This window comes from Sminthopsis crassicaudata, chromosome 4, assembly GCF_048593235.1.
Source record: "Sminthopsis crassicaudata isolate SCR6 chromosome 4, ASM4859323v1, whole genome shotgun sequence".
NCBI lineage: Eukaryota > Metazoa > Chordata > Mammalia > Dasyuromorphia > Dasyuridae > Sminthopsis > Sminthopsis crassicaudata.
The window spans coordinates 70588700-70609945 of NC_133620.1; the positions used below are offsets into that span (position 1 = coordinate 70588700).

General features: G+C 36.3%; 1 protein-coding gene across 3 annotated transcripts in view; it reads left to right on the plus strand.

The window, feature by feature from the left end:
* Positions 1-21246, plus strand: part of CACNA1E (calcium voltage-gated channel subunit alpha1 E) — a 616215-nt gene that overhangs the window by 535650 nt on the left and 59319 nt on the right. For 2 of the 3 annotated variants that reach the window (XM_074308523.1, XM_074308524.1), the window contains 2 exons: positions 14954-14965; positions 18385-18481. In XM_074308523.1, the coding sequence (XP_074164624.1) occupies positions 14954-14965; positions 18385-18481 (109 nt within the window). The remainder of the gene's footprint in view (positions 1-14953; positions 14966-18384; positions 18482-21246) is intronic. The other variant, XM_074308525.1, reaches the window with a different exon arrangement.

The window sequence follows — 21246 nt, forward strand, 5'->3', positions numbered from 1 at the left end:
TACTTTAGGTAGTGCACCAACAAGTTAGAACTTATCCAGTGGAGCATTGTGAGGATGCTATAGATCAGTGGTCCTCAAACTTTTTAAATAGGGGCCAGTTCACTGTCCTTCAGTCTGTTGGAGGGCCGGACTATAGTAAAAACAAAAGCTCTCACTCTGTCTCTGCCCCTCAGCCCATTTGCCATAACCTGGTGGGCCGCATAAATGTCCTCAGCGGGCTGCGTCTGGCTTGTCGGCTGTAGTTTGAGAACCCCTGCATAGACCCTTCTATAGCTTTCCTTCATGAAAGAAGGAGGAACAGAATATATAGCTGCTTCAGGTATTTGAAGGGCTAATATGGAAGAAGGAAAAAATAACTTGATTCAATATGAGAAGATGTCTGTAAAATGGGGAGGTCAGACAAGATCTCTTATGTCTGAATCTCTGAATTAATGAATACACCAAAGTTCTGAAATAATTAGAGGCATCAAAAAGTGAAATATCCTTTTTCAATATCCCATAAATTCCCTTTTACTAGAGTTTCAAGCAGAGGCTAAATGACTACTTGACAAGACTATTATAATGAAATAGCATATTTCTGGGGTGCACATTTGACTAGAAGGTTCCTTCTACCTTAGACTCATAAGAATTCTTTAGTTTTTCCCTCTTCGGATTTAAAGAGTGAGAAAGATTGGCTCTTCTATCCAATTTTGCATATCTGATGTTCATTTTCTGATCTCCAAACCTGCATTCAGCCTCAGAAATTTCTGTTAATGAAGCACATGTTTTTCTAATACCCTCACCTCTACCTTAGAGTCAATTACTTACGTACAGTAGTTTACTATAGGACCTCACAGGCAAAAGATCTGAGTTCAATTCTTAGCTTCACCACTTTCTCATTGTATAATCCTGAGCCTCAGAATCATCATCCCTAAAATGAGCATAATAATACTTACACTACTTAACATGACAAAGTTAATATAAACATAATACTATAGAAAGTTAAATTAGTATAGCAATATGAACTCTGTGGTTGAGCTTTTACTCAAGCTAAGAAATAGCTCTAACTTAGGACAGTCCCCACATTAGGAGGAATTGATGACCTCAGTGATTTAACTATTGAATAATTCATCAGGCTGGAGGTTACTTTGGTTCATTTTCTTAGTTTGAAAGCATCTATACTTTCTGGGATTCTCTTGGTGGCAAGGGGCCACCACATGAGGATGCAGCTCCACATGCTAGTCAGACCCTTTCTATATTGTCATCTGGAGAATGAATCTCAGACCCAGGTAACAAAGAACCTGTCTCTGTCCATTGGTGTTTATTGTCCAAGGTCAGTTCCAGTTAATGCTCTACCACCATTCACCAACAACATTCCTTCACCTCAAGATTCACATTACTAAGTAACTTACCCACATTTCAGTTCTCAACTCACTCCTTCCCCAGAAGTACTAACTCACAGTTTACTGGTCAAGGAAAAGTCCATTTAATTACTATTCTAGAGTCCTTTCAGCAAAGGGGGTCAGGAAAAAAAAACATGTTTCTAAATGGAATCATTTTAGTTCACTGGAAAAACTATTGGACCAAAAGTCTGAGGACGTGGATTTAAGATCAGACACTCATGGAGATCACAAATTTCTCATTTGTAAAAAGTAGGTGAAATAGAAATCCCTTTCTATCCCTAGATCCCTTTTCCAATTAGTCAATCAATAAGTATGTATTAACCACTTATCATGCATAAGTATAATGTTACAAATTGGGCAAAGAAAGAAAGAAAAAACCAGTACCTATTCTCAAGGAGCTCACGTACAGAATAGATAGAAGGTAATCCTAGAAGGGAAAGCTGTAGTAGATAAGGACCTGGAGAGACTGGGAATGGCTTCCTGCAGAGGATGAAATCTGATCTTCTTGAAAGAAGCCAGAGAGTCAAAGAAACATGGTGAGGAAGGAGAACATTCTTGGCATGGGGGAAAACAAGTGAAAAGTCATGTATAAGGTAAGTGAGAGTAAGAAGTTGGAGATAACAATCAGATCATGAAACTGGATCTCTGGAAGGATGGAGGTACTCTAAATACCAGGTGTATCTAGATCTTCTATCTCACAAGATTTAAATTTGGAATGGATTTTAGAACTCAGATCAAACTCTTTAAGATGCGGAAACTGAGGTCTAGAGGGGCAAAGTGCCCAAGGTTTTACAATAAGTAGAAGAACCTACACTTCTGCACTCCATCCATATTCTTGAAGCTATTATTTTACACTCTTTCCTTCATAGGGAATGTTTTAGACTAAAGAGCTAAGCCAAAGGGAAAATGGGCTCCCAGAATTTAAAAAATGTAATTCAGCATTCATTATATCTCCCTTGGCCTGCTAAAGACAACCTGAGCTATTAGTATCAGCTAGATCAGCAGTTAAAATAATTGAATTTTTCTATATTTCCTGGAATCAGTTGTCACCCCCATATAAATTCCTTTGCAACATGTAGATGAGTGGTTCCTAAGGAATTCCATTGAAATTCCTATTTTTCTCTAAATCTCTACACTCTTCTTTATATAGCATGGTGATCTCTGGCATAGGCTTAGAATCATAGACTGTTAGAACTAGAAGTAAACTTAGTTTAGGCCTCTAATTATAAATCTAAGTGAACTCAGTGAGGGTAAATAATTTGCACACATTTATTCAGGTAGTTAGTGGCAGAACCAAAGCTCATACCTCATCTTCTGAATTCAAAGGCCAATATCCTTACCAGTGCTATTCACTGATTCTCTCTCTTAGCTCCTTTCACTTTTCTACTGAAGAAGCACAGTACCTGCCTTCTGGTATTCCCTTAAAACAAGAGTTTTTAACCTGAGGTCCATGAATTTGTTTGTTTTGTGTGTGTATGTTTTTCTTTTTCTGTTTATAATAGTTCAATAACTATTTCAGTATGATTGTTTTCCTTTGTGATCCTATATATTTCATACATTATTATACTGAAAATGAATATGCTCCAACAGTGTTAAAGAAGCTTATGACCCCAAAAGGGGTTAAGGACCTTTGTCTTCAAGATTTTTTAAAATATCATTCTGCTATAATTCTGAATTAAAGTCTATTGATATACTTTTAGAGTGAAACATAAAAGTAGGATCCCCAACCCTTCTCCATCAAATATGCAAATCCTTTGCTTATATTATTCACTAAAACATACTCTTCTATCATATTCTGGCTCAGAAAAAAATTTAATTTTTAAAGAAATAGAGTACAATGGGAAAATTCAATTTAAAGAAGGGGCAAAAATTAAGATACTTATGGCTACCTTTAAGAGCAATTTTACATTATTACATGAAGTCTGGATACAGAAATGATCTTCTGTTTGCACAAAAAAAGATGTGGTTCTGTGTAAATTATTTAACATTACCATACTTTGATATCTAATAGCTGACACTTTGGATCTTTTTCTATTGTTTGAAAATATAACATGTCCTATATATAAATTGAAATGTATGACTGTAGAGTGAGTCAAAGGGAACTGGGGATGGGAGGGTCAGTTTCAGAGGGAGCCCTCTGCATGACCAGTGTTCATATCACCCTGTCTCTCCTCAGGAGAGCTGATACAGAGCCACCATGTGCTGTGGGTTTGTCATGTGTCTTGTTCTTTCTTTGTGCCCTTTGAAACATGGCGGTGATGGCTTTAGAGTTGGTGGCAGGGGAGGGAATAACAGCCCTGAAGCCTGAAGTCTCTCTGTTGGTCCTCAGTTCAGGTACAGTGCAGGGGGCCACAGGGATCCACTAGGGTCCGGGGCTCAAGCTCACTTGATGGATTATGAGTTATAATCCATCACTTGCCTTTAGTGTGTCACCTTCTGAACATTCTCCCTTTTCTTTCTTTCATTGAGATATGAATAGTATTTGTTCATTCTCTTCTATTTACTTTTTCCTTTTCGCTATCAATCCATACTATCCAGCTCCCTTGCTCCTTTTCCCCTTTCATCTGCTCACTGAACTACCTCATACTCTTCTTTCCTCTTCCCTCTTTCTCCATTGATAATTCCCAGGTAACTCTCTCTCTCTTACTCACAAATTACTCACTTTTCTTGTTCATATTCATGCTCTGGTGCTTTGAATTTCTGCTATGCTCTCCTTTCCCTTCTCTTACTCCTTCCTTTTTCCTCCATTCCTCCTTCCTTATTTTTCATTAAGAGCACCAGAGAATTCAGCTCTCTTGGTATCTTGGTATAATTGGCTATTCCCATTTCTTTGTAGAGAGACATAGAAACAGAATGTTAAAGAAAATCATTTTATTTGTCTCCTATTTGGAGAACTGAATTTTAGGAGCATTGGGTCAATTGGAAATTTTTCTGGTGGCATTTCAAATGTGTGTCTCCCTAAGAATCCAACTCCCATTCCTGTATTCTAACTCAATACAGTCCTAATTGTATGTATGATTCTAACAGCCTTGTTCCTAAGTCTGTCTCCATCCTAGAAATATTGTTGTACCTTTGAACTCTGTCCTTTTTATATTCCTGGGAAGGCCATAACTTGGTGAGTTTTGGGTCAGTCTTGAAAGCAATGATATAAGCAGAGGCACAACATCAAAACACTTAGCAACACTGCCACCCAGCTACCTAGAATCTCTTCTAACTAGTCTTCCAAAAGACTGCCATTAAGTTTCCAGAAAAGTCATTATTCCTCAGCAGGAATGTGTGACTTCTAGCTGAATTCTCAATGGGATTTGCTCTATCTGCCAATTTCAAAAACTTCAGAGGCTTACATCATAAGGGGTCCACATGTCTTCATGTATGTTTTCCACAAACATATATGTTTAATATAGTGGTTATAGAGAAACCTTTCTCTGCCTCTCTACATCAAAGAGAGCTCTTTATAATGTAAACTTGCTAATATCCCTATGCATGGAACTCTATCAGCCCCATGATTGGGGATGGGGTTGGGAAGAAGCAATATTCTCTAAGTGTGTGTTTGTTGGGGGAATCAGAAGGTAGAAAGACTATTCGTGCTACAAGTTTTGTGTTTCTTCCCAGTCTACTTTTTACATTATAAAGCATTTATAAGAATACTTGTGTCTCCTTTCACCAAAGCTAATATCTCCTCTATGAAGTGGATAGAGGTTTTGCACTGGCTGGGCACCATTCTCCCACACTCTTAAATCTGATTCATGCTCAAGACATCACCCCATGATGTCATTGGTCCTCTTCAAAAACTAAGGATGAGCAACAACAAAGGTGTCCTAACTAGCATTGTCTGAGCCTCATGGAGATGCAGAGTGTTCAAAGACTATAAATGTTCTGTTGTGGTTTTAAGAGAAAAGTCTGATGACTGGTTCTTTGAAAGTTTTCTCTTCCTTTCTTTTTTAATGAAGTTCTTCTATTTTCAAATTATTTTATGCCAAGGTGACAGAAATGCTTTCTCTTCCTTCTTTGAATCCCACTGCCATCCATGCTTGTCTCCAGCCTTTTGGGTGAGAAGAAAGTGATGGCAACAGCCTTGGTATATCTGGGTATCTGCACATCTGAAATTTTTCTTTACCTTTCCTCCCCCAACTTGATCCACTACACTCAGAAGTTACTAAATATTGGGTGAGTCATCTAATTATGATGTCAGGTTGTAGTTCAAGAGCCTATGAGCTCATATGCAATAAGGATGACGCTGTTTATAATCTCAGACCTCAATTATACTAAGATTTTATATGTATAAGGCCCATGTAAATAAACATGTGTTTTTGCAAATAGAAGGGAAGATATTGGGAACTTCAAGATTAGCACAGGGAAAATATTATAATGACAAATGCTGAGTCACAGTATGTCCAAACCATTTTATTTCTTAACCCTAGATGGCTTACTACTTCCTAATTTGTTTCTTTGCTGCCTTGTTCCTTTGGACTAATTCATTTTAAGGACAATCAGTAGACTAAGTAAATTTAAGGTATACAGATCTGGACTAGCAGCATAAAGGAAAGGTCAGGAAGCATACAATTTTTCATTAACCAAAAAAATGTTGAATTCTTTGCCCTGAAAAGCCCCTTTGAATTCTTGCCATCAGCTATAGTTACATTTGATATCCCACACACAGTACTAGAAATTTCTATTGCCACTGACCATTATAATGAAGGGCTCACTAGCATATAAGATGTTTTTGGATCAGAGCTGCTGTGTTTGGCCTTTCATCATACAATCCCCAGCCAAGAAAGAAAAGTATGAGTCAATCTGTGTCTTGCTGCCAGGAGAAACTGGAATCCCCATGTTAGCTTTTCTTATATTCTTTTCATTGAAATATGCCATTTTCCTAGAAATTTTCATTGCCCATGTCTCTGAAATTGATGGAGTCTATTGAATGCATCAGAAGTAGTAATAGTAATTCAGTGAATTGCTTTCAACAGGGAGCAAATAATCAGCATTTAAAGGGATGTTAAAGGTCAAGTAAAGTACAAACAACAAGTTTTATCTTGATGCCCATGTATACATATGTGGGCATATGAAAGAAGTGAATATTCATGACTGAAGTATTAATATAAACTCTTATAGACTATGGCTAATAGTGTCATTAAACATCTAATTTTTCTTTGATAGTACCATGTAAACTGTCCTGTTAGATAATTTCCCAGTAGCCTTCATCTTTAAGCATGGTAAAACTGGCTTAATTTGATCACCTGGGGAAATTGAGTAACGTATTCTACCTTTCAAAGAAGACTTTATTTTCCATAAAGCCAGACTGTTCATCTAGTTATTCAGCTCTGTTGAAGAGACCAAAATATTAAGAATTCATTTTTGCAGTAAGATATTTCATTCACTCAGAATTTTGGATTCTAGCTGAGAATGTATTGGAAATTTCCAGGAGTGAGCATATAAGAATAGTGTTCTTCAAGACTTTAACTTCAATTTGTGATCGACTTCCTCTGACTTTGTGCTGAGACAAAGGAGATTAATGGGCATAACTTCTCAGGATACCTGACTGTGTCATCTCATCTGTCTTGGAAATAAGCTTAATGAGGAATCAGTGATGAGGAGAAAGTGACTATAATGAAAGCCACATGGAGAGTCTATAGACCCCTAGTTATCTTCTGGACTTTACAAAATATCTCAGCTATTGCTCATGAAAATTATGTCAACCTATTCTTAAACTTTGGATTGCTTTTCCATTCAGAGAATCAGTTTTTGTCCTAGCTCTCTTTCTAATAAGTCTTTTAAAATGCCAAATGAACAGGGTTGTCCATGAAACAAGATTTGAATAGGATGAGTATCATGGAGTATATATGCATATTTCTAGAATATTGAGGCCAAGAGATGAAAAAAATCTGATCCACATACTGAAACCTCCTAAATAAACCTGTATAAAGTGTAAACAAATAAACAAACAAAAACAACTTTGTTTTCTTCTTTTTCTTGATTGAGGATCCCTTGGCTGCATTAGAGTTCAATAAACCAAAACAATGGAGTTTGTAAAAGATTTGTACCTCCATATCTCGAACCTGACAAGTTGAGCAGGCTAAAGAGGAGGTGAATGGAGTTAAACCCATAAACTCTAGTAATTGGAGGTAGCACAGTTTAGTAAAAAGAGCTTTGGGTCAAAAGTCATGAAGTCTGAATTTGATTCTTAAGCATACTACTTACTATCCATATGACTATGGGTGAGTCTATGAATGTCTCAGTTTCCCCAACTATAAAATAGGGATAATACATATTCTGTTGTGAGAATAAAATGGAATAACAGATTGGGTATATGAAAGAGCTTTGAAAACCATGAGGGATACATTATTAAAACAGTAATATCAGATTGATATAATAATCCACATTTTTTCCCACAAAATGCTTTTCCCAGAGCAATAATGTATGTGTGAGAGAGAGTGATAAATTGGATAACATTCAGAGATAGACAACCAAAATGTCAAAGAACCTTAGGTCTGTGTCATAAGATGACTGAAGTAACTGGAGATAAGCAGACTCAGGGGAACATGATGGTTGCCTTCAAGTATGGAAGGACTGTTATCTGTGAGAGGGATTTGACTGGTTATGTTTGCCCCAATGGACAGAAATACAAGCATTGAGTGAATAGAAATTGCAAAAAGGCAAGTTTAGATTCATTTTCAGGGAAACATTAACAATTAAAACTGTCCAAAGGCAGCGGGAACTGTCCTGAAAGGAGGTGGATTTTTCCTCCTCAAAATCTTCAAAAAGAGGCTGGATGACTACTTGTCAGGTAAGGATTCCTGAGATTCATCCCAAGTCAGTTCTGTGATCCTATAGTAAACATTATCTCCACCTTATAATTGAGGCAACCAAGACTTAGTTTTAATAGTATGGTGGGAAAAGCACTTATTTCCTAATAGTCAAATGTAGAAGATTCCCTTGGGAGGTAGCAGGTTTTTCCTTCTTGGAGACATAGATCCAAAGTAAAATAACCTATATATACACACATATATGTTTGTGTATTTGTGTGTGTGTAGAAAGAGAGAGATGGGGGGGAGGGGAGGGGGGGGAAGAGAGAGAGAGATTGAGATTCTTGTTCCCCTATATTTTGGGACTTGGATGTCTCTTCTAACCTTGAATCCTGACTGTGATACAAGTTTTGTAAGCATGGATAGATCACTTCACTTGTGTGAAGTTTCATTAGTACAAAGAAGATATCTGTACTACCTTCCTTGCCTTGTGATAAGGATTCCAGTTCTAGAGCACTTTCCTTTATTTTGTATTGTCTTATATAGTACTGTAGAAAAGCACTCTGAAGTGTTGATATATATAATCAAATGAAAAAATCTCAAGGCACAGTGCAACCCAAGCCTCAGAATTCTTGATGGGACCAACTAAGCAATAAATACAAGAATAAAGATTAGACCTATGGTTTCATTGACATGGAAAGCTCCCAGATGAGGAACTTTACTTATCCATGTCAACACCTTTCTGAAACTTACAGTCTTAGAGATCTGTCAAGGTACAGGGACGTTTTATGCTTGCTTAGGGCCAGTGTGTGTCAGAGTTGTAAACTGAATGAAGATCTTCTTGGTTCTCAGATCAGCACTTTCTTGACTGTGACACAAATACTCATTGACCTAACCAACTTGGATTATTTGCTGATCCTTTTGCTTCCTGTTCAAACTATGTAATTTAGACACTCCCTCCCTCCCAATAAAATCAGTGAAACAGAACCAGAATTCTTTCCAGGTCCTATAGTTTATTATACTTCTTAGACTCATTCTATTGATGCAAAGGAAGGGATTGATTGTAAAGGAGATGACAGATGACTAGTTCCTGTCAAGATTTATTCAGTCACTTGGAAGTTAAAATTGTTTTGTCCATTCATTTGGGGGTAAAATATCAACATAGACGAAAGGAAGAAAACTGACATTCTGGAAGAAATTCTTAAGATAGTGAATTTCAATCACACAAATTTGAAGGAATGATTGCTTTTACCAAGTGATTCTTTAAAGGAGGTGAAATGGCCAGTGTTTGTTTATGCTGAGTTCATCTGTATGGAAAGTGGTCAGGAGAAGACTGCCCATGTGAGGCAGAATCATTCACTACATTTTAGACTCCTAATTGACAAGTTTCCTACTTCCTATATCCATTGAACACAGTGTGGTGGTTATCCCAGTGGGCATATATGCATTCTGGAATCTTTTCCTCATGAGAAGGGAAAGGAAAATGTTTAGAAGGGAAAGAGCAGAAGAGGGGAAAAAATGACGCATTGAATCAGGTGATATAGGACCCAGTCTTAGCTCGTTCACTAACCAGGTTTATTTACTTAACCTGTTCAGTTCTCAAGTTCTTCCTTTGCAAAAAAGCTTCCTAACTTTAAAAACTCATGATTATTAAGTTGTAAGTATTTGCCATCTATGAAAATGATGAGTATCATGGGATTCTGCCAAGGTTGATATGTAGAGGCCATCCAAATCTATGTCTCTAAAATGTTGAGTGTCAGATCATCTTAAACCCATGGTTCTTGATTCTTATATTTATGGACCTTTGTTTTCTGTGATGACCCACATAGACAATAGAAAGACTACCAACTTTGTAACCAGAGGATTTGTATTCATATTAGAGCTCTGACATTTACAACCTATGTGTTCCCATGAAAATCACTTAGAATTCTCTAGCATCAATTTTCTCATATGTAGAATGTAGAATTGTACTTGACCTCTGAGGTCCTTTCCTGTTCCACATCTATGATTTTATGATGTCAGCCAGACCAAAAGGAACTGGAATGTATAGTTTAAAATTCTGATTCTGAAATCAGAAACTTTTGAAGAACCTTGAATTTTGTTTGATAATTCATTGAGTGTGTTTTGCACACACTAGGCACTATAGACCTAGTAATGTAGAAACCAGAGTCCAAGATTAATGACTTATATTTGAATCTCATTGAGATCTTGGTGGGGCCTACAACTTCTTTGTGTTTCCATTTTCTCATTTATAAAATGAGAGGTTAGACTAAATGACCTCTAAAGACACTTTTAATTCTGTAGTCCAGTGAAATTAAATGGAATTTAAAGAATTTGTGCTATATATAAGGCACCATTCTAACTGCTATGAGGGACACAGAGCTTTCACTTTCAAGGAGTTTACAATCTTTAAGTTGTCATTACTCAGTTATTTCAGCTGTGTCTAACTCTTCATGACCCCCATTTGAGGTTTGCTTGACACAGACACTGGAATGGTTTATCATTTCCTTCTCCAACTCTTTTTTACAGAGGAGGAAACTAAGGCATATTGTTGAAGTGTCCTGCCCAGAGTCACACAGCTAGTAAGTGTCTAAGGCTGAATTTGAACTCAAAACGATGAGACTTCTTGAGTCCAGAAAGGGCACTCTACCCATTGTGTCTTTTAGTGATCCAACAGTTTACATAGGGGAGGCTAAATAGATACAGAAATATCTGTGAAGTAACATAGTATTTGGTATCCCATGAGAGATACAAACTTAGTGTTACACAAATATAGGATGGAAAGGAGGCTCATTTCTAGTTAGTTATCAAAGAAGTTCTCTTCCCATCTAAGCTCTTCAGAGTCCTCTGATTCTATGAGAAGAGAGAGGGAAAGGAGTTGAAGGATTTTCATGATTTGTGGGGAGGGGAGTAGTGCAGGGGGATAAATAGAAAATAGTGATGGGGATAAATAGAAAGCCCTAATATCAAGATAGCAACTGTAAGGACAAAGAAGTTTGAGAACTTGTTGCCATAGCTACAGTGAGAAACACAGGTAATTCCCAGGAGAAATCAAATCGAGATTGTCATTTGAGAGAGGAAACCTGGGAGCTGGAGAGGAAGATTACAGAAAAGAATGAGTGATTACACATAAAAGATCTGGAGGGCAACTTGACAACGGAGCTTGAAACAGGTTTTTTTTTTTACTGATAAGACAAGAGAGTCAGAGCCCTCTTTATGGAGAACAATTATTGAAAAGAAAATAATTCAATTAAGTTTAGTTGAAAAGAGGCAATGCAGAAGAGCCAATTGAATCTATTCCTTTGCTATTGATTGCTTTTAGTTGGGGGTCACTTTAAAAAAAATAGGCCATATCATGTAGTGGGAAAGATCACTGTTCTTGAAGTCAAGGAGGTCTAGATTCAAATTCTGTCTCTAAGACTTAGTAGGTCTGTTTAAATCAGCTCAATTCTATGAAGCTACTTCCTCATCTTTCAAATGAAGATAATAATACTCATAATACCTATTTCATAGGGCTGCTGTGGTGATCTAAGGAAATAATGCAGGTAGATTCTTTCATAAATCTTAGTCATTTATTGTAAAAATAGTAAAGCCACTAATTAGGATGACAGTTAGGTCTGAATCAGTGAATAAATATTAACAGAAAATTAGTTTTGTTCATTTCAAATATATCAAGTGCTCTTCACCTAACAAAGCATTGTCTAGTTGAGGTTCTAAAACACAGATAGATAGACATTCATGTATAACACATACACATGTGAATATTTTATAATTAGCACATCATTTGTTTAAATCAAAATAGATACTACCAAAATGTGACCTTTCAAGTATGTAACATTCCCCTTGTAATATCTATTTAACAGTATAATTGCTCTGAAAATTCTTTGTGCTTAGAGAATAAAATAAACTAGTTTGACCTATATCTTAATTATTATAAATTTTAGATAAATGTGATTCAAATTGTTGATGGTTTATCATCCCCATAGTACAGATGTTTATTTCTCATTTCAAGTAATACTAGCAGAGGAAACAACTGTAATCTTCATGCTGATGAAGCTAAGGATGCTTTCTCTTAGGAGTATTCCCTTTTCGGTCTGTAACCTGTGATATATTTGAAAGAGGCTAAGGGCTCTAGCTTTAGCATCTCATTCTTGCCATGCTTTATTGTTACCAACTCCCAGATACAGGAATGAAGATTGGACAGAAATTCTTCCTGTGGAAGAAACTGATGCACCCATATTATCCTTTTCCACCACATCCAGATGCATATGATCATAGTCATTCATAAAGGGGGGCCCATATAAAAAAGCTAAAGATGAATAGACTTTGATATTCTAATCAAATACCTTATTGCATATGACCTTTGCCCCAGCACTATCTCCCACCCCTTTATTTCCACAGAGGGCTCCAAGTTGTGGTTTCATCTGGACTGAATTTTTCCTTTGGTAGTGTTGAGGGTGGATGAGGAGATAACAAGAAGAAGAAAAGTAAACAGGCTGTTCTCTATTCCCCTACTGCATTGGTCCTATGCTAGAGTAGCTCTGGGATAATTTCCATAATAAATTGATATCCCCCTAAAAGTAATTCCTTTTCTTCTAGATTAGGTACTTAGTGTACAATATGGGTATTAAGTATGAGACCTGATCCCATAAAAATGCTTAAAATACTCAAGACCAACAAATATAGAAACATAAAGCAATCATCCATGAAACACATTATATTCTCCCCCAAAGTAAAGATATATTTCTGATGCTGCTAAATAGATATTTATCTCTTATCTCACATTTGCACTGCATGAGTGTGAGCCACTCACCAACTCTAGATCTCCAGGCCTTTTAGAATATGGCTTGGTTTTTCTTAGTTCTTTCAGCTGCAGTATCTTTGTGGTGAGAATGCTTCTCTGTTATGGGAATTACCTCCCACTGAATACTTCATAGTTTACTCAGAAACTCTAAAACTTGCAAGGGTTCCATAATTGGATACCTTCATTTCTCAAGATCACTGATCATTTGACTCTCTTCAGAATAAAAGCAGAGTAGACAATGGTGACTCTTGATTCAGGCTCACATAAGCAAGCACATGCTTTTACCACCATGCTCTTGTTTCCATCGTTGATGCTGGTGGGTGGGGAATGGGGTTCTTGCTGTTCTAAAGCTTCTAAAACTTAAAATAGAGAAAGTTTTGGAATAGTCCCAAAAGAAAACAAGCTTTTTCTCCCAAGTTTCCCTTAGAGTTCATAGATCAGAGAGCTCTTCCCGTCTCCTATGGCCAATCATTTTCAACATTTTTAACAAAACCCTAATGTTGGTAACCAGTTGCTATATCATCTCAGCAAGGTAAATACATACATACATACATATATATATATATATATATATATATATGTATATATATATATATATATATATATATACATATATATATATATATATATATATATATATATATATCCTTCAAGAAATCAGGGCACATGTTCCACAGAAAGAGACTAGAGCATATGTCAAGTTCATTTGGAGGTGCTTAGAGATACATTCCTGATACATGAACCTAAGGAAATTAAACCCAGAGAACACCTGAGACATCCTGAGCATCCTGAGACATTCCCTTTTAGAAAAATCATGACACTCCTTTCTAATACAGTGTTTTATTTGACCATTGAAAAGATCTTTGTCAATCATCCCTTCAAGGTTGTGAGTAGCAACAGGCAATGTTGGTTTCTATTATAATCATATGAAATCCTAAATTTTAAATATCCTCCTGGGGCCACTGGAACTGGTAGAATTATATCGATTGACTCCATATTGCCAAGCATGAGGCAGAACTCCAGACTATCTTCTCTTACTTATGTATCTTATTCCATATTGTCCTTAAAAAGTATCTTGGACTGGAGAATAGCTCTTGTAAGGCCAATTTTTTAAACCACAAATGGCCCTCTGCTTAACCCCCTTCATACTCCCCAGCATGAGACTTAGGAGACTGATTTATAAAGCTCTCAGGCAAACACCTTACTATTCTTGTATTCTTTCTTAGATATCTTTATTCTGACTCTTAGATAATAAGATCTATTGAGCCAGGGATATATCTATATTTAAGCTTTGCAAATATCTCCAAGTTTCTTGCTGAGAGATCATGCATTCTATATTAAAAGTTATAATGTAATGGTATCAAATCCAGGGTAGCTTTATGCCCTCTTTGCTTTTCCATTTTATAACACATGCCTTAAAAAGGCTTCTAGAAAAGCAATCAAGTTCCCTTTTCCTGTTTGCATTTCTGAAATCCTTAGGCTGGTATAGATGTCTCATAGTGACAGGATTTTTTCCCTAAGAATTTCCATTTCTGGTCCAGCATAATCTTCCTTTCCCTAATCTGGTTTTATATCTGTTCCTTGGAAATAGCGATCTTTGATGAAAGGTTTCTGTGAAATAATGGCTTCCGTCCAGACTAACGAATACCCAATGAATCAAGTAAAAAAGGATAATGTCAAAAATGGTGGTGCTGATTAGAGGTAGCCACCCAAGGGCAATGACAAAGTGACTTCCAAATTTTTACTGGGGAACTGGGAATAAACAAACAACATGTAGAGAATTCTGACCCTTTCAGAAAATGTGTTGACTCCCAGAGTGCCAAGGCTGTGAGGCAGAGACAATAGGGGTTGAGGAGGGGGGTCAATTGTGGGGAAGGAGTGGGAGGGTTCTATGGGTCTCATGTTACTTTTGTCTTTTGTCATCCTCTTGTTCGGTTTGCTTCTTAAATGTCTCTGACTACCTATCTTTTTTTTTCTCTCTCTCTACTCTTTTCTGGGCTGCTCTCTAATTGGATCCACCATAGGAACGCTTTGGGGTAAATATTTTTCTGTGATTTTCCTTGGGGTAGAAGCATGGAGAAGTGATGAGGGGGCAAGAAGAGATAAGGTTGGGTGGGATTTGGAGATATCATATTGAAAAAAAAGTTGCTGAGTTGGTACAATTGAATTTCTCTCTAGTTTCTTCTATTCTTTTACCCTTGCCACTGAAAAATCAGAATATTTCTTCTATACCAAAAGGGTTAAAAGTTATAAAAATTCAATTCAGTATATATTAGGCACCTTCTATGTATAGGCTTGATCCTAGGTGTTGAAGTAAGACAAAATTTAGATATAAGAAATATCATTACCTTTATTGATCTTATAATTTAATGGGGTGCAATGGTGGTTAAGACAAATAAAAACTATAAAACAAAAGTATTACAGGTTTTGTGTGTTAGAAGGGTATAGAACAAAAAACACCATGGGATTTAAGGGGAAAAGATATTACCAATGGAGGGGGGGAGTCAGAGAAAGGTTCATATAGGAGTGACATTTTAAGTTTTTTCCACTGTGAGTAATAATATACTGAAGTAAAATTGTATTGGATTGCATGTTACCATTCTCAGGATATCTATTTTTTGCCAAATTAATTCTGTACTGGAGATTAACCTAATATAGTTCTAAGAGGAGAGGATTAGAAGCAAAAGATTGGGCAATCTCCTGGGAATTTGAATTTTAAAACTTCAAGTCAATCTTTGATTTTTTTGCTTAGCCTTTCAGTTTTTTTCCTCAATGGCCCCATTTTTGTTGGTGGTCATGGTTTGGTTTAATAAATAAAACTTTTTTCAAAGAGAGAATGATTTTGGAAATGCATATACAACATAGAATACAAATATGTGAGTGGGGGCAGCTAGATGGCAGGGGATAGAGCACTGGCTCTGAAGTCAGGAAGACCTGAATTCAAATTTGACCTCAGACACTTAATACTTTCTAGCTGTGTGACTCTGGGCAAGTCACATAACCCCAATTGCCTCAGTCAAAAAATAAATTAATTAAATGTGTGAATGTGTGTTGTGTGTGTGTTAAAAATATGGAGTGGGCTCTGAGTGATTTTCTTTTCAATGCTACCAATGAACAAGCATTTATTAAGCATATACTTTGTGCAAACAATATGCCAAGCACTAGGAATATAAAGAATGGTAAAAACGTGTTTCCTGCCCTCAAAAAGCTTATAATTCTAATGGCAGAGATAAAATGCAATTATATGCAAACAAGATATGTATTATGTAAATGAGATGTAATCCCAGTGGGAAGGCATTAACCGATTATGGTGATAAGGATAATAGGAAAGAGTTTTTTTCAGAATTTAGGTTTAAACTGAGGCTAAAGGAAATCTGGAGGTAGAAGTGAGGAGGGAAAGCAGTGGTGAATTGGAAGATGGAGTGTCCTATATGTAGGCAGCTAGGTGGGTCTGGAGTCAAGAAGATTCATCTTCCTGAGTTCAAATCTGGCGTCAGACACGTATTAGATGTATGGTCCTGGCCAAGTCATTTAACACTGCTTATCTCTGTTCATCTTTAAAATGAACAGGGAAAGAAAATGGCAAAGCATTCTTGTGTCTTTGTCAGGAAAACCTCAGATGGAATCATGTAGAGTCAGATATGACTGGACTAAATAACAGTGTCTTGTGCGAGGAATAGATTTCTAGGATGTAAATGAAATGAAAAGAAATGAAAAATGCAGGAAAGGGGCAGATTGTAAAGGACTTTAAAAAGCAAACAGAAAACTTTGTATTTGATATGGGAAATAATAAGGAATCACTGGAATTCGTTCAATAGGAGCTATAAGAGTATAGATGGAATAGTGATTATAACCTTTCAGCAAGTCTAAAAGTTGGATTACCAGGTAAAATTATTATCCCATATTTAATTAAACTTGCTTTCTACTTAAAATTTTGCATTTGAATTTTAATCCTATTTTTACTCTTTCACTTTTTTTATATTTCAGTTAAGCATTTATTTTCTTCCTTCCCCCAATTTAGAAAAAAAAGAAAAAATGAAAAAAAATGCTTTTAACAAACACATGTAGTTGAGCAAAACAAATTCCCACATGATATGATGAAATGTATGCTTCAGAGAAATATGGATAGACTTGTATAAACTTATGGAGAATGATATGAACATAACTAGAAGAAAAATGATTCAACAGCAATATCATAAAGACTCTATTTCCTTTTATCATCATTTCTAGTTGTTTTGGTGGAAGGAGAAAAGAGAAGAGAGAAATGAAGTTTGTTGCATTTCCAATAGTTGGTTGGGATCCTGGAGCAACTGTTTCCCCTTTTTTTGGATCTCTAATAAATTATAGTAACCAAAGATGGTAGAACCTTGAATTTCATTCATTAGTTCACTTACTGATCTCCACAAATAAGTAATTTCTTATTGGTGGCCCTAGCTGGGCAGTTGAGTATGATTTCTTTTTGAGCCAACCTGATGAAAATAGAATTATGCCATTCTATGCCCAAGGAAAACAGGGTGATTTCAGTTTCCATAGAGTTGTACTTTTATGTTATTTTATTTTTAATATTTCACTTCTTGTATAGTTATTTAAAGACAATGCAATTCTTACTTGTCTCTTCAAGAAAATAAATGGGAAGAAAGAAAAAGCTTGCTTTATTGGTTTTACACTTATTAAAAGGAATGGTAATACATTTTCTGAAGTAGAAGCAAAATAATTTCCCTGGAGCTGGATATGCAAGAGTATTAGTTGTAGGTTAAAGATAAAGTTGAATAGGATAGTACATTTGTACAAATTCAACTATATGGATAGTAAAAAGCAATGTCTGGACTGAGAGCTATCCCTGTAGGAAGACTTAGCTCTACAGATTTAATTGGTGGTTTGATCCAGAGAACTGGTGGCAAGTCTGCATGAGGTGCTAACTCTGGAACATATGACCTGGTACAGGGAGAGTGTCAGCTCCCCTGTGGTTCCCTCCTCACCTCTTTCTTTCCCACCCTAATGAGCTTTACTGTGATGATAAACCTTTAGCTGAAAAGGCTAAGTCCTTTGGTGAGATCGATACAATACTCTGCTCTCAAAGATTCCCTTTTTTTTTTTTCACATTTATCTTTCATATTGTGATAATACCTATTGTTTTATTGCAATAAGAGTAGTTCCTGGAATAATCAGCAGAATCAGTCTAGGTTTTTAAAATGAGGTAACTTTATCTCATTGGAGTGTGTGTGCATGTGAGTGTCTTGGTGTGGATGTTCATTTTTATGAAAATGGAGTGGATAACATTGTTTCCAAGGTCGTCTCTGTAATATCTGAAGACTCTCACAAAGGGATATACTTTTAGCACATCTCTGGCCCTATCTCCTTTCTCTCTTACTCTTGCACGTTCATGGATACAGTAATTTTCAGCTTCGTTTCCTTTCATATGCTAATGACTATGTTATGGATACTTTTGCCACAGAACCAACAAAGGCCGGGATATCAAAACCATTAAGTCTCTGCGTGTGCTCCGAGTTCTGAGGCCACTGAAAACCATCAAACGCTTACCCAAGCTGAAGGTATAATTTCCCCATGTTTCTTGTCCCTATATGCCCCATAACCACCTTATTTCCTTTTTTTCTTTTTTTTTTTCAACTTTATTTCTTGAGTCACTGACCTGCTTCTATGTATCCTTTATTAGATAGGTACATTTTTCATATGATATCCTAAGTCCTTTTACTCTACCAAAGATGAACCATGGTCTAAGAAATCTAGGAAGAGGTCTTTCACCTCCTGATTCTGATCTAAGATGGCATTTTATGCTACATAAGATCATTTGTCTTACTTAGCTGTGTGAATAGTATCTATAGATTTGATGGGCATACTGCTAGTGACTATTATACTACTGGTGTAGCTCATAAACTGGTCCATCATAAAAAGGGAGTAGGGAATGCCTGGAGTTTTTGCAGTTACCTAGCAGAATTCAGATATATACTGGGCTAGATAAGGTATGATGTTTCTCCTTTTCTCTTATCCTCCTGTCCCAATAGATCATCAGGCTCTTCTGATAACAACTTGAGGTGGGGCTTTATCTGAACTTTTCAGAGGCTGTGAGTGATCAATCAGATTAAATTTGACAAGCTTGTACTCTTACTAACCCCTATTGCAGCCTGGGGGTTGCTATCTGTCTTAATGAAGATGAAGCATAATCAGAGGAACAATATTCAAGTCATGTGTTCTACTAAATAAAGGGTCTAAGATAGCACCTAGAAATTACTGTATCCCTCACTTACTGTGAGTAAGAGGCAGTGACTTTTAGTGGAAAGGACAAATACTGTTCAATAGTTCACAGAAGCCCTTCTGCTTCCAACCACAGAATAAGAAGGGTGAGGGTGGGAATGAAAAATAGTATCTAAATTTTAAAAAGGACAAGAAATTATGTATATATGTGTATAGTTTTAGAAATTGAGTGTTAACAGGACTTGTATTCCTCTTAGAATCTATGTCAATATGTGAGACTGATTCATGCTCTAAGTACTTTTGATTTAAAAAAAGAGAGACAAGATATTTCAGAATTGGAGAAGAGATTATGAGATTCTAGATGTGAAAAGTCTGGGGAACAATTGAGCAACAACAGAACTGACATATGACAGAGAAGGGAGATTTTGAAAAGAATTGTTGGCACTATGGTCAGAAGATTATATGATGGAAAGAAGGTTGACTCTTTTCCTTACTCTATCTACCTGAGAAAATACTATCAGGTTTAGTGATTAAGAGATCATTTGGAACCTGACTGAGGAGTTTCAGTTGATGATGAGAAGTTAGATAGCAAGGAACTAAGAAATAAATTGGAGGTGAGAAAGTAGATACAATGAATGTAGGTTGTCTATGAAAGGAAGGAGGAATATTGGACTGATAAGGTCAAGAGAAAGTTAAGGATGCAGGACATTTGGGCATTTTAGTAGGTGGTGTACAAGGAACTAATAGATAATGAAATTTTGGAAAGAAGGGATAATAAAAAGAGGAGGTGATAAGAAGGCATAAGATACAAGTCACAAGTAGAGGGGATGGCACCGGCAAGGATCACCTTCTCCTTGGAGGAAGGAATACAAGGACAAATTGAGGGAATTTGAAATATGAAATTAGAGAACAGACTGAGCTTTTAGCAAATTCTGTCTTTCTGTCTATCTGTCTCTCTTTCTCTGTCTCTCTCTCTATCCAATAAAATTTGAAGTGATACTCTTTCAAGAGGAATAAGGCAGAAGTAGTGTGGATAGGTCAAGAAGTCACCTTTTATCTTATTCTGGTGTCTAAACCATCAAACTAGATTAGAGCAGCTCCTCTTTCTGCAATGGTATAATCTTATAGTATAATGTAAGTGGTTGTCACTCACATTCCCCACAGTGTTGAGCTAATTAATCTAGTAACACTTTACCCAGAACATTGGAGAGACAACTGCACAGGATACATGTTACCTCAGGGCTGGACTCACCAGGGCTCAAAACCTAAAAACCTAGAAAAGAGCCTAAAAATGGCATGAAATGCAATGAGTTCCCATTTAACACTATGATTTATGGGAAGAGCACTGGAACAGAAATCTCTAGAGGGAAGTATCTAGTTCCGGTTTTTCCCCATTCACTATGGAAGTGCAAGTTTTGTTTGCATAATCTGTTTATTTTATCTTGCCCAAATGAGTTAGAAATGCTGCCTGCCCATGGATATCCACTGGAGTTGAGTTTTAGCCTTAACCCAAAGTACTGTAAGCACAATAGGGAGATAATGTCTCCAGTGAGTTTCAAGAATCTTTGACATACTATGGACCAAGTCCTTTGAGTTGGTTAAGAAAAAGTAGTAAATAATATTAATAATACTAAATAATATTCAGCTTAGTATTGATGACACTGTCAGACTCTCAGGAAAGCAACTAAAGCAGAAGCCAATCTCTGTGTATAAATGTAAAGATTATCATTATTACATTTGTGAGCCTGTGGTAGTTTCTTGCCCTCAATTTCTTCATTTGTCAAAGGAAAGGATTGAATGGTATTTTCTCTAAATGATTTTTCAGGTTTAACATTTTTAGTCAATGATGTTCATCTCAGGCCAGAGTTTCCCCACCTATGTACTTAAAGAATTGAAGTAGAACAATTAAGCATTTTTTAAGAACTTATTTTCTGTATCTGTTAGGCACTATGATTGACAATGGAGATATAAAAAACAAAAATGAAACATTATGTCAAGAAAACAATATGTAGATTAGAAGTATAAGTAAAATATACTTATAGTTGACTTAGAAGTATAAATAAAATATACTTAAAGCAAATCCAAAGTTATTTCTGGGAGGGCA